At 31.6% G+C, this 12,929-nt stretch overlaps 2 protein-coding genes and 2 pseudogenes across 2 annotated transcripts; 1 reads left to right on the forward strand and 3 right to left on the reverse strand.

Annotated features, from left to right (window-relative positions):
* Positions 1-219: 219 nt before the first annotated feature.
* On the forward strand, positions 220-2,513 carry LOC125877771 (protein NUCLEAR FUSION DEFECTIVE 6, mitochondrial-like). The gene is made up of 3 exons (XM_049559038.1): positions 220-508; positions 592-713; positions 2,327-2,513. Exons 1-3 carry the CDS (start codon positions 369-371, stop codon positions 2,344-2,346), a joined length of 282 nt encoding a protein of 93 aa, XP_049414995.1. The 5' UTR covers positions 220-368; the 3' UTR covers positions 2,347-2,513.
* Positions 2,514-3,351: 838 nt separating this feature from the next.
* Positions 3,352-3,996, reverse strand: LOC125876135 (NAC domain-containing protein 78-like). Its single transcript, XM_049557251.1, has one exon. It carries the CDS (start codon positions 3,994-3,996, stop codon positions 3,352-3,354), a length of 645 nt encoding a protein of 214 aa, XP_049413208.1.
* Positions 3,997-8,221: 4,225 nt separating this feature from the next.
* LOC125877045 (NAC domain-containing protein 96-like) lies at positions 8,222-9,017 on the reverse strand (annotated as a pseudogene).
* Positions 9,018-12,194: 3,177 nt separating this feature from the next.
* LOC125876136 (NAC domain-containing protein 68-like) lies at positions 12,195-12,780 on the reverse strand (annotated as a pseudogene).
* Between the last annotated feature and the right edge of the window lie 149 nt (positions 12,781-12,929).

The following is a 12,929-nucleotide window of genomic DNA, read 5'->3' on the forward strand; positions in this document are numbered from 1 at the left end:
AGTGGGTGTTTAACTATCTCTCATTATAAAATTTGAAAATTAATTTTTATTTTCAAAGAGAAAACTGATATTCAAAAGTTGGCTAATAAAATTGAGATTGTTTTTTACATTTTTTATGAGTAATTTAAAGTGAAAAAGTGAATTTTTTTGCAAGGCGAAATACCTCTCTATATAAGAATTTACAAACCTTGGCTATACCTTAAATAGGATCCTGAAATTGGCTATTTTTGCACTCCTCCAAAGTAAGCCGACTCGAAGGGGCAGCCAAGCCAAGCATTCCCCTAGGGTTTAGCCCAAAACCCTGTAATTTCATTTCAACAGTAAATCTTTTCTCCATTAGCATACATCCTGAACGATTCTCCTTTTCCATGGCCATCGCCGCCGCTAGATCCATTTTCCGGTCACCGTCCCTGCGCAATGCCGCATCAAGGATCGCATCGGAGGCTAAAGCAGCTCGATCTCCCTTGCGCACGCCTTCTAAAAGTCCTCTATCTCATCGCATCTTCAGGTACTCTTTTTTTTTTTTACTAGTAGTTTCTCGAATTTTCAATTTCATTATATGTGACTGAACAATTTATGCAATTCAAAAAGGTGTCCTTCTGAGATGAGCGCTTGTTTGGAGTCGCTGCAACCATACCACACCGTCACTGCTTCAGCTTTGATGACTTCTATGCTTACTGACTCTCTCCGTAGTTACAGTTGGCTCTCAGAAGGTAATTTTTCACTCTGTTATTCTCTCATTGAGCTATGTTATTGATTAGTATGATTTCTGTTGGTATTTAGTTAATTAATTAGAACTGATAATTTTATTGTTAAACGAATCAGCTATAAAATGTAGTCTGCCTCATTAGTATGTTCATGCAAATGTTTGAGAATTGTGCAAAATTAGTTATTAACTGATCCAGATTGGAGTAATCAATCAATTAAGTATTAACTATGCTTTAATTCCAAAATTTGTTTTATGGATCTATTGTTTTGTTCCGCTCGATTTGTAGAATCAATATTCAGTGATTCATTGTAGTCAGACTGTTATTTTTTCTTTGATAATCGAGAAATTTCTGAGGACACGGTCGAAACACTATGGGTAATGGCCCCTGCTCCTGTACTTTTCACTTAAAAACCATCCTTTTGTCTGTGGCATTAAAGTGTGCGCGTCATGTGATTGTCTTTTACTTAAAGACCAAAGCCCTGGAGGCCAACTATTATTATGTTAGTTGTCTTACCACAGTTCTCTTTTGTTTGGGTTTAGATCTGCCATGCTTTGCGAGACTTACATATCAAGCGTCACTAAGGATATAAAATGTATGTAGAAATTCAAAATGACATCTTTTCCTCTCTCACGGGGGAACAAAGTTGTAGTTGTCAGCTTTGCTGTGATTACATGTGATCAATTTTTACAACAAGTGGTTCTGAAAGGATCAAATTTAGCTGTACTTCTGGGGTTCACGCTTTTTATCTTTAGTTCTCTCTATTTGCTCTTTTAATTTTGTCATTGCTGGGGGAGTGAGTGGTGTTAATTTGGAAGCAGGTGTATTAGAATATATAAGCTGTAACTCGCCTGTGAGTATCAATCTAGTAATTAGCTGAAGGTGTTCATATTACTGGCTTTAGTCCAGGAGGAGTTGTAGCTCTCTTCTTCATTGAAACGTCCTGTACTGGCTGAATTTTCCATGATTTCTAGGTGCTTGAAACTATTAACTATGTGACTAGCATCTCTGCTGACAACAACCTTCAATCTTGCCGATGATTCGATTTCAACTAGACTTGAAATCATTCTTTTCCACCTGAATGAATAAGCCAATATAAGTTGAGTGACCTATCGCGTAATACATCATTGCATATGCTTTCTCCTATTGATGTCTAGCTCCCTTTTCCTTTCTTTTCCTATAAACCATAACCATTTGGCAAGATTTTGTAGTTTCTGTGTATCCATCTTTTATATTTCTCTGACCGACGAGTTTTCGTTTTTGATATAGGTATCTAGCAAGACCTATAGGACCCTCATTTGATGTCCTTTCCTCATTTACTACTTTGGTAAGTCAATCAAGTATTTCTCTTTAGTGTGTCTTGGACATATCCGAAGTTTAACATAGACCTTCTAATTTATAGTTTTGAATAAATATTTTCCTACTGAGCATGATATATGGAGCTTCCTTTGAAATACCCTGGAAACAATTTCATTCCATAGTTTAGTTATGTCAAAGGCAGAGTAATTTGTCAATAGTCTCTTGCATTCTCTTCATTTTTAGTGTTGCCCATCACGTACTTTCCGGTTCCTATTTGTCACTTTGATTAAGTGTTGGATGCTTCATTCTTCCTGTTGTAGGCGTTGACAAGACTAGATGAAGAAGGAGAAGCTTAGAGGACTGAATTGGATTCATTTATGTTTGGAAGCTTTCAATTTAAAAATTGTTACTTTACATAAAATTTTGTTGACTACTTTTTGCTGGATCAGAAATAATGTATGATGGTTGTTAGGGGTGTATAATGACAGGATATCTGTAGATCTTTCTTGCAATGAGCTGTTTATTTCATATTCTTTGTGCATCTCTGGCGCATTTTCATGTATGTCTCTTGCAAAAGTTGTCATTGGATTTAATAATATGGACAATCAGAATCATGTTCTCTTTGTTTGGTCACTAAAGTAGTGTCGGGATGTAAGTAGTGTCAAGATGTCTTTCTAGACACACCTGGTAGAATTGGTGCTTACGATTTTATCTTTATTCGATCAGCCCAAAATGAAGACGTGTGATGATTTTTGGGGAGCTGGAGCAATAATGTACTTTCTCACCCTGGTGCGCTAAGTAAAGAGGGTTATAATGAGCTGCTCCTTTATTTTTGAACTTGGTAATGCTAGATTGCAAGTTAGTGTTGCCATTTGCTTACTTCTGACTTGTGTGCCTCTCTCTTTATTTGTTATTGACGGTTTACCTTTCTGTTTGTAACTTTTTCTGTTCATTGATGTTTCTTAAGATAAGTTGAGCTTTATGGTAACACTAACTTCTTGTTAATCAACCAGTTTGAGATAATGAAACATGATCGGCTACCTGTCCTCAGGGTGATGAAGCTACGCTTTCATGAGTATTTAGCGATGAACTTAGTCGTGTAAAATAAACCTACAAACATTTTATATTTTACTTTTTCGTTAACGGTTTAAGAAAGTAAAATTTGATTTAATAGATGTTGGAAGACAAGAAACAGTCAATATTTGTATGAAGTTGATTGCATAGACAAAACAAAAAGAAAATAAAGGTACGATATATATTATTTATATTACAAGAAAGGTAAGAAAAATTGAGAGTATATTATTTGATAAATTCTATACTACAATGTCTATTTTCTAGATCAATATTAGTTAGGATCACCATCGTCTTCCTTGTCCAAAATAGCAAGTACTTCATCCCCAACATCATCTTCCTCTACATTAATGTCATCTTCTAATTGCAAAGATGAATCAATAAGTTCTTCAACATCATTTATATTCTCATTGCTAACTCCGTTTTCGTTATCATCATTGGGTTTTCTCTTCTTCTTTATCCTACAAATCACATAACCCTTGTTCTTAATTTCTCTAGCATCCAAATAGCCATCATACAAAGAGTATTCTGTCATTAGCCACTCACCATTAGCATTCTTGTTATCACTTTTGCCGTAGGTGTACTTCAAACTTTTCACGTACCCCATGAGTCTATCTTTATTGTCAAAAACCTCTTTTCCCTTTCCTTGTGGCTTCCACGTACCCTTCCCCACAGTTCGCGAAACTCTTTTCCATTTCGAATTTTGTTTCTTTTGGGGTGTTATGAAGTAACGTGTGTAGCTGTTAGCACCTTCAAAAATTTGCCACGGTTCATTGTCCGCGTAAAGATTAACGACTTCCATATATTGATTTTGGTTGGGTAATGGTTCATCTCTTGTAAACCCTACTAAATACTTCACGACTTCTATATTCTTAGGTGAAAAAATATAGCCCAACCGACTTCCTTTACCTCGAGTCATTATTTTGGTGATTGATGAATTGAAGAAACAATAATATTAATCACTCCTAGTTACTTTGGTGATTGATGAATTGAAGAAACAATAATACTAATCACTCCTAGTTACTAAGAAAAATGATAATTATTTAAACAAAAAGAGAAAACTGGTCCGAAAGAATAAAGGGAATATGATATGATAATTATTAAAACAAAAAGAGAGAACTGATAGAGAATAAGGGGAATATGATTTGATAATTATTTATACAAAAAGAAAGAAGTGATACGAGAGAATAAGAGGAATATGATTTGATTATTATTTATACACAAAGAGAGAACGATCCCTGAGAGAATAGGAATGACGTTTTTTGGTAACTTTTTGTTTTATCTTACCTTTCGAAGGCTGGAATACTTTTTTTATTTACCTAATTTCTCCTAATCAAGTTGTTAATCACTTATTTAGAAGCTTTGGAAGCTTCTCTTTTTGAATTACTTGTTTAAGCTTTGGTAGCTTTTTTGTTTTTTGAATTAGTAATTACTCCTTATCAGTTATCACAAAGTTAATCACTGATTTAGAAGTTTCGGAAGTCTTTTTTTTTTCTTTTTTTAAACCCTCTTAATTTGATGCCATGCCACCTGATGTATTAAGATTCTTTTAAAAAAATTCCAATTTTTCTGTTAAACTAAACTTTGATAAAATTAAACTTTGAAATTTTTTCATAATTCAAAGTAAATAATTATTCAGAGTGCAAGAAAATTATTGAAATGTTAAACTATTTTACCTCTACTTTTAAACAATTATGTATATTGCCACTTTTAATATTTTATAGCATGTTTGATACCACTAAGTGTGTATATCTAATGAATAAATTGAAGATTTACGTATTATTGGAAATTTACACATGTATTTGACACAATTTGTTATGTCATGTATCCAAGTCTTGTCATATGTATATGGTCTTCTATCATGTATCTTAATATTATCATATATTTTTTGTATTATTACAATGTAGCTAACTATTTTCATATTTATCTAAGATACATGTTTTTGAATATAACGTATGAAATTAATTGTAAATATTTTTGGGTCATTAATGAAAGTGATAACCGGAAAAACAAATATTCATTGAATCATTATAGTCAAGACTCTTATTGTTTCTTTGATAATCAAGAAATTTCTGAAGACACGGTCGAAACACTATTTATTAGACAAAAGTTGTTTCTGGCCTGTGAGTGATCGATCGTGTAATACATCATTGCATATAGGTATCTAGCAAGACTTATAGTACCCTCATCTACTACTTTGGTAAGTCAATAAAGTATTTTTGCTTCTTGTTCACAAGGAATGAACGACTTTCATCTTGTATTACTTAACGAATGAAGAATCAGGGATGGTTAGTCAACATTCTTGTCAGAAAATTATATTATGTATATAGATCAAAATTCAATTGTAACGATTAAATACGTAAACTTGAACACTCTTGATACACATAAGAGCTATAACCTTGAGGGGATTCATTTATGTTTGGAAGCTTTTAATTTAGAAATTGTTACTAACATAAAATATTGCTGACTACTTTTGCTGGATCATAAATATTGTATGATGGTTGTTAGGAGTGTATAATGACAGAATATATGTAGTTTTTTGCTGATGAATCTTGCAATGAGATGTTTATTTCATATTCATTGATGTTTCTTATGATAAGTTGAGCTATATGGTAACACTAACTTCTTGTTAATCAACCAGTTTGCGATAATAAAACATGAATGAAGCTACGCTTTCATTCACACTTGTCAGTGACGATGAGTATTTAGTCATGATGAACTTAGATAGTCGTGTAAAATAAATCTATATAGACTTTATATTTTATTTTTTCGTTAACGGTTTAAGAAAGTAAAATTTGATTTAATGAAGACAAGAAACAGTCAAAATATTTGTATGAAGTTGATTGCATAGACAAAACAAGAAGAAAATAAAGGTATGATATATATTATATTACAAGAAAGGTAAAAAAAATTGAGAGTATATTAATTGATATATTCTACATTACAATGTCTATATTTTCAAGATCAATATTAGTTGATGAATGTCCTTCTAAGCATTCTATATTAGGATCACCATCGTCTTTCTTGTCCAATATAGCAAGTACTTCATCCCCAACACAGTCTTCCTCTATTCTCATTGCTAACTCCGTTTTCGTTATCATCATTGGGTTTTCTCTTCTTCTTCATCTTACAAATTACATAATCCTTGTTCTTAATTCTCTAGCATCCAAATAACCATCATACAAATAGTATTCCGTCATTAGCCACTCGCCATTAGCATTCTCATTAGTTGTGTCTTGTTTATGTGTTTGAGAACTATGCAAAATTACTTATTAGCTGATGCAGAGCATAGTTTGATGACAATCTTTACTCCTAATTAATTTATATTTTAATTTTTATCCGATATCAATATTGTAGTATTTTTTTTCCAACAATGTCTCCCATGTTCTATTCTCTAATTAAAATTCCAGAACAATGTCAAATGTGCCAATCAGAAAAATGCAATTTAAGAGGTAATTCAGAGTAATTAGCAAACTAGAGTAGTAAAGATATTAAGGACATCTAAATTATGAGGGAGCAACAAAAATTTTGAATTTTACATTTGATTCAATTGAAATTAAAACTATACTAAACCACCTATTTATTCCTTTTTTGGCGTTGTTCCGACACTAATGAGCATCACTTAGGCCTTCATTCATGATACTTTGCTAGGATCTGCAGCGCTTCAGTAGGCCCTAGGCACGGATGTTAGAGTTACTGCCGCCGTGTACTGGGACTTCCATTCAAAGTTTATAACACTTCTCTTTCCGACCTTTCAGCATCGAGCATATGCTAGACTCTATACACTGGGTTACCACTTATGGTATCATATAAGCTCTGAATTTTCAAATGAAAAAACAACTATCAACGTGTTAGATTCAAAGTGCAGCTAACATCAACAATCAGCTGAACTGCAGCGGCAGATCTAGAAATTTTATATTATGGGTGCTCAAGTTTTTTTAACTCAAAAATTACTACATAAAATGGGTGCTTAATTAATACATTTCAACGAAATTCTAAATTTTATACATAAATAGTAAAGTTTGTCACAAAAGATAGTGGGTGCTTAAGCACCCATTATGCACAAGGTAGGTCCGCCAATGAGCTGAAGCAACTCTAACAATGAGTACACATATAAGTTTTGCTTTACTTCAAATTTGCAATGCACATATCGACACATAACAGACAGCCTCCAGTGAACTGTGTTCTAACCACAAGACGCTAAGATCACAGCCTCTGTAAAGGGTGAGCACAGGTGATTCAAAATTGCATCCCTTGTATGATCAGATGCAACAGTTAACACCTAAAAGTACTCCGTAGGAAAAATAATTGACAAATTGTAAATTGAACTATATACAACTGCATAATCCATTTAATGAAGTAAAGTCGTTTGGTAGAGTGTATTAGGAAATATAATGCATGTATTAGGTGTGTGTATTAGTAGTACCTTGTTTGGTACACTTTTTCTTGTCATGTATAACTAATGCTTGCATTAGTTATACACTCTATTGTGTATTAAGTTGTGTATTACTAATACCAAGTAATTCTAGGTATTAGTAATACGTAGCATGTTCACATGCATTAGATTAAATAATTACAATATTTCCCTCAAAGCCTTTTAAAAATATTTCCTAACATTTTCTTCTCTTTTCATTTTCTTTCTTGTCATATATTTTTATTTTTATTTGTTTTTCAATGTCCTTTAATTTATTGGTGTCTTAATAAACTTTATGGCCTCTTAAGTATCATTTTAAAAAAAAATAATCTAATTTCAATATAGTAGAATCAAAAAATTTACTATTGTGGCGATAAATTTGATAAAAAGTTTTTTTTGCCAACTTTTCACAAAAATATTTTGACTCAAATAGTACAACTATTTAATACTTTTAGAAAGAAAAAGAAGAGTTAATGATGTTTTAGCAAAGATTTTTTTTTAATGTTTTAGCAAAAAACTTTGTTGCGAAGGAAGTGTGTCAATAAATAAAGTGTGAAGGGTATTTTTGTAAACATATATTTTTAAATAGAAATTATGCAAGATTTGTTATTTCTAATACATAAAACCAAACAATGTATAAGAAATCATGCTTGCATAACTAATGCACCATTTTTTTGCATATTCTTATACACTCTACCAAACGATAAGAATATAAATATTTTGATGTGTATTATATATCTTGTAGAACGTGTGAATTCTGAAACCAATCGTATCAACAGGAATGTCCTCAAATGTTCTATACATCTTTTCCTAAAATTCATCGTTTCTAATATCATCAACTCGGTGGCCTTCTTGTACTTCCAACGTTGTCTCTCTATTTTCCATTGTAGTAGCTTCATAAGTACTGTTTTGAACATCATATATATTCAGAAGTTGTAGCCTCTTGCCGTTGTGAAGTAGTCGTTATTATGATTAGGTTCAAGCAACATATATAAGATCAATAATTACCGCAACATCTCTATCTTGTGCCTCCATAACATGATCCACGTTTTTCTCTTTATCCATCTTCTTCTTTATTCGACACACTACAAAATCTTCTTTAAGAATATAATTATTTTTCTTAAAGAAACTATCCGCGACATGATATTCTACCATCAACCAGGTTTTATTTTGGCCACACTCGCACTTGTTTCAAACTTGAAATTTCTCTTAAACCCTACCACAAACGCCGTACGATTCCTCCTTATAAGATGTTCCCCAATTTGCGCTTTCCACGTCCCTTTAGCACAAATTCGAGAAAACCTTTTATATTCAATCTTCTGCTTCTTCAAAGGAGTAATAAAGTAATGAAACTTCTCTTCAGAATTAGCTCCAAATATCTCCCATGGTGGTTGATCTCCATATATATCCGCAAACTGGATAGGACATTGTTGATTCAAACATAATTCGCCTTTGAAAAACTTCTTAAGATAGTTGATTAGCTCCGTATCAGTAGGATGAAAACGTATTCCCATTGGCTTCACCATTGATTCTCGATCCAGAATTAACCTGAACTAATTATGTGAATTATGAAGTCTAGACAAAGATAGTTATCTATTTATACACATCTTATTTTCATAATGGAAAAAAACTCTTAATTACTTAACAAACTCAAGTTACTTTATTTCCTTAATTACTACTATAACTGTAACGAACAAACTCAAGTTACTTTATTTCCTTTTACTACTATAACTGTAACTAACAAACTCAAGTTACTTTATTTCCTTAATTACTACTATAACTATAACTAACAAGCTAAAATTACTTAATTACTTCTCTCAAATTACTTTATTTCCTTAACTACTCTCTCTGTCCCTAATTTCTTGTCTACTTTTTCTTTTATAGTTGTCCCTAATTACTTTTTCATTTTGACAAATCAAGAAAGGACAAAATTTTTTTACCTATTATATCCTCAATTAAATGACTAATTATTTTGAAAAATGTAGAACTTTTCATCCACTTCATAATTAATAGAGGTAATTAAAATGGTAAACTCACTATGTCATTAATTATTTTCTTAATAGGCGTGTCAATTCAAAAGTAGACAAGTAATTAGGGACAGAGGAAGTAGTATTTATATTCCTAAATTTTAGAGGTGTTTGCTTTGAAACTTGAAAGGCGCGCCAACTACTTAAACGTGCCTCACTCCAATATCTAAGTAAAGTTAAAAAGAGCTAATAAGATGCCTAGAGAATAAAAAATGTAAGTACAAAAAAAAGTAATTCAATTTATATTATTTTTGTATATTTTTTAATATTTAAAAATATTGAAGTAACATAATCTAATTTAACCTTAAAAGTTAATTAAATTGACTATCAAAAAATGTAACGTGACAATTAAAAAGGAACATGAGTATCACTTGATTTATCTCATCTCCCCTCTAACCAGATTTTAAGCAATAAAATATTTTTTTTCCTAATCAAATTTACTATGATAGTCAAGCATTATTTTTAATACAATTTAATATCATTTGCACAAAGATTGTTCAGAAGGTTATGCATCGGACATAAAGTCCAATCTGTTCCAAAATTGAATTCACAATGCAATACATTTTGACAAAACACTGCATTTTTTCGAATATACTATTTTCACAAAACGAAAGGATAAAAACTCATCATTTTCATCAAGGCAACTGTAATTCAAGATGATTTAGACCTATATTATTATTAAATGTAATACGAAATAATATACAACTAGAAAATGATATTCTATTTGGTATACTCAATTAGGTGAAATGTTAATTTTATTTTTAAATACTTCTAGAATATTTTTAATAAGTTTGTGTAATAATTGGATCAATTGGAAAAAAGTTTAAAATTATAATCCAGAAGACCTTATTTAAACATTTGTAGCGTTTAGATAATGTACAATAAATTATGTATGTCTGTTTATATTTTACGAAATATACAATAATGTCATCTTCAAATTGCAAAGATGAATCAATAGTTCTTCAACGTCATTCATATTTTCATCTCTAGTGGATTTTCCCTTCTTCTTTAACTTACATATTACGTGACCCTTGTTCTTAATTTCTTTTGCACCTAAATAACCATCATACAAAAAGTGTTTCGTCATTAGCCACTCGCCATTAGCATTCTTGTTATCACTTTTGCCGTAGGTTTACTCTAAATAACCATCATACAAAGAGTATTCCGTCATTAGTCACTCGCTATTAGCATTCTTGTTATCACTTTTGCCGTAGGTGTACTTCAAACTTTTCACATAACCCGCTATACGTATACCTTTGTTATCAAACACCTCTTTTCTCTTTCCTTGTGGCTTCCACGTACCCTTCCCCGCAGTTCGCGCAACTCTTTTCCATTTTGTATTTTGTTTCTTTTGGGGCGTTATGAAGTAACGTGTGTAGCTGTTAGCGCCTTCAAAAATCAGTTGTGGTACATTATCCGCATAAAAATTAACCAACTCCATAAATTTATTCTGGTCGTAAAGTGGTTCATCTCTCGTAAATCCTACTAAGTAATTCATGAGTTCAATATTCTTAAGAGAATATATATAGCCCAACCGACTTATCTTAGCTCGAGCCATTATTTTAGTGATTGATAAATTGAAGAAACAATAATATGAATAGAGCTATAGATCTAAACAAAACTTAACCCTAATTATTTTGTAATTGGAGATGAACAAGTTAATTACTATAACGACTGATTAATTCGAAAGTTGAACTTCTAATCACATTATTTTTTGGGAAATGACCCTTTTGATAACTTTTGTTTTTTGTGCTTTTTTGAATTAGTTGTTTGGAGTTATTTGTAAAGTGAATCACCGTCAACTATTTGGAAACTTCTGGAAACTTTTTTTTTTTTTATTCTTAATTATTCAACAAAACAATTACTATATTTTTAATCCTAATGATTTTTATTGAGTACGTGACTTGTTATTTATTACTTTTAATAAGTTTTAAAAATATATACATAGGTTTGTCCTACTACTAATCGATGTGATATTTGTGTGATAATTTGATTTATTTTGAGAATGGTACAAAAATATATATATCGGTTTGTCCTACTACTAATCTATGGCTTGAAACAATCCCTCGATCGGGCATGCTACAATGCCCTCACGGGTACTTGTCAAATAAGGTATAGGTGACACAATATTCGTCCTTGTCTATGTCGACGACATAATTGTCATCGGCAGCCTCTCTCTTTATTGGAAATTAGTGTTACCATTTTGCCTAATTTTGACTTGTGTGCCTCTCTCTCTGTTTGTTATTGACGGTTTACCTTTTTGTTTGTAACTTTGCTATTCATTGATGTTTCTTAAGATAAGTTGAGCTTTATGGTAACAGTAACACTACAACCAGTTTGCGATAATGAAACATGATCTGTTACCTGTCCTCAGGGTGATGAAGCTACTCTTTGATGAGTATTTACCGATGAACTTAGATTACCGTGTAAAATAAACCTATATACACTTTATATTTTATTTTTCATTAATGGTTTGAGAAAGTAGAATTTGATTTAATAGATGTTGGAAGACAATAAACAGTCAAAATATTTGTATGAAGTTGATTGCATAGACAAAACAAAAAGAAAATAAAGGTATGATGTATTATTATATTACAAGAAAGGTAAGAAAAATTGAGAGTTTACTAATTGATAAATTCTATAATACAAGTCTATATTTTCAATATCAATATCAGCTTATGGATGTCCCTCTAAGTACTCTACATTAGGATTACCATCGTCTTCCTTGTCCAAAATAGCAAGTACTTCATCTCCAACATCGTCTTCCTCTACATTAATGTCATCTTCTAATTGCAAAGATGAATCAATAAGTTCTTCAACGTCATTCAAATTCTCATCGCTAGTAGATTTTCCCTTCTTCTTTATCGTACAAATTACATAACCCTTGTTCTTAATTTCTCTAGCATCCAAATAACCATCATACAAATAGTATTCCGTCATTAGCCACTCGTCATTAGCATTCTTGTTATCACTTTCGCCGTAGGTATACTTCAAATTTTTCACGTACCCCATAAGTCTACCTTTGTTGTCAAACACCTCGTTTCCCTTTCCTTGCGGCTTCCATGTACACTTCCCACCATTTCGCGAAACTCTTTTCCGTTTCGGATCTTTTTCTTTTGGGCGTTATGAAGTAATGTGTGTAGCTGCTAGCGCCTTCAGAAATCTGTCATGGTTCATTGTCCGCGTAAAGATTAACCACCTGCATATATTGATTCTTACTGAGAAGTGGTTCATCTCTCGTAAACCCTATTAAATAATTCATTTACCTATTTTAAGATGTTGATTTACTTGCTAACAATACAATATTTTTTGGTATGTTTTTAAAATTGATATATTTGGTCTAATTTTGACTTTGGACCAAATCTAATGTAAATATTTATATATAGAATGTTATTTATAAATTTTCAAATA

This window comes from Solanum stenotomum, chromosome 9 (assembly GCF_019186545.1).
Source record: "Solanum stenotomum isolate F172 chromosome 9, ASM1918654v1, whole genome shotgun sequence".
Taxonomy (NCBI): domain Eukaryota; kingdom Viridiplantae; phylum Streptophyta; class Magnoliopsida; order Solanales; family Solanaceae; genus Solanum; species Solanum stenotomum.

Excerpts from the sequence above, each read along its gene's own strand:
- LOC125876135 (XM_049557251.1), bottom strand. The coding sequence starts at position 3,996 with ATGACTCGAGGTAAAGGAAGTCGGTTGGGCTATATTTTTTCACCTAAG.
- LOC125877771 (XM_049559038.1), top strand. The coding sequence starts at position 369 with ATGGCCATCGCCGCCGCTAGATCCATTTTCCGGTCACCGTCCCTGCGC. Across the intron at positions 509-591 it reads CTATCTCATCGCATCTTCAG|GTGTCCTTCTGAGATGAGCG; the intron begins GTACTCTTTTTT and ends CAATTCAAAAAG. Across the intron at positions 714-2,326 it reads TTACAGTTGGCTCTCAGAAG|GCGTTGACAAGACTAGATGA; the intron begins GTAATTTTTCAC and ends TTCCTGTTGTAG.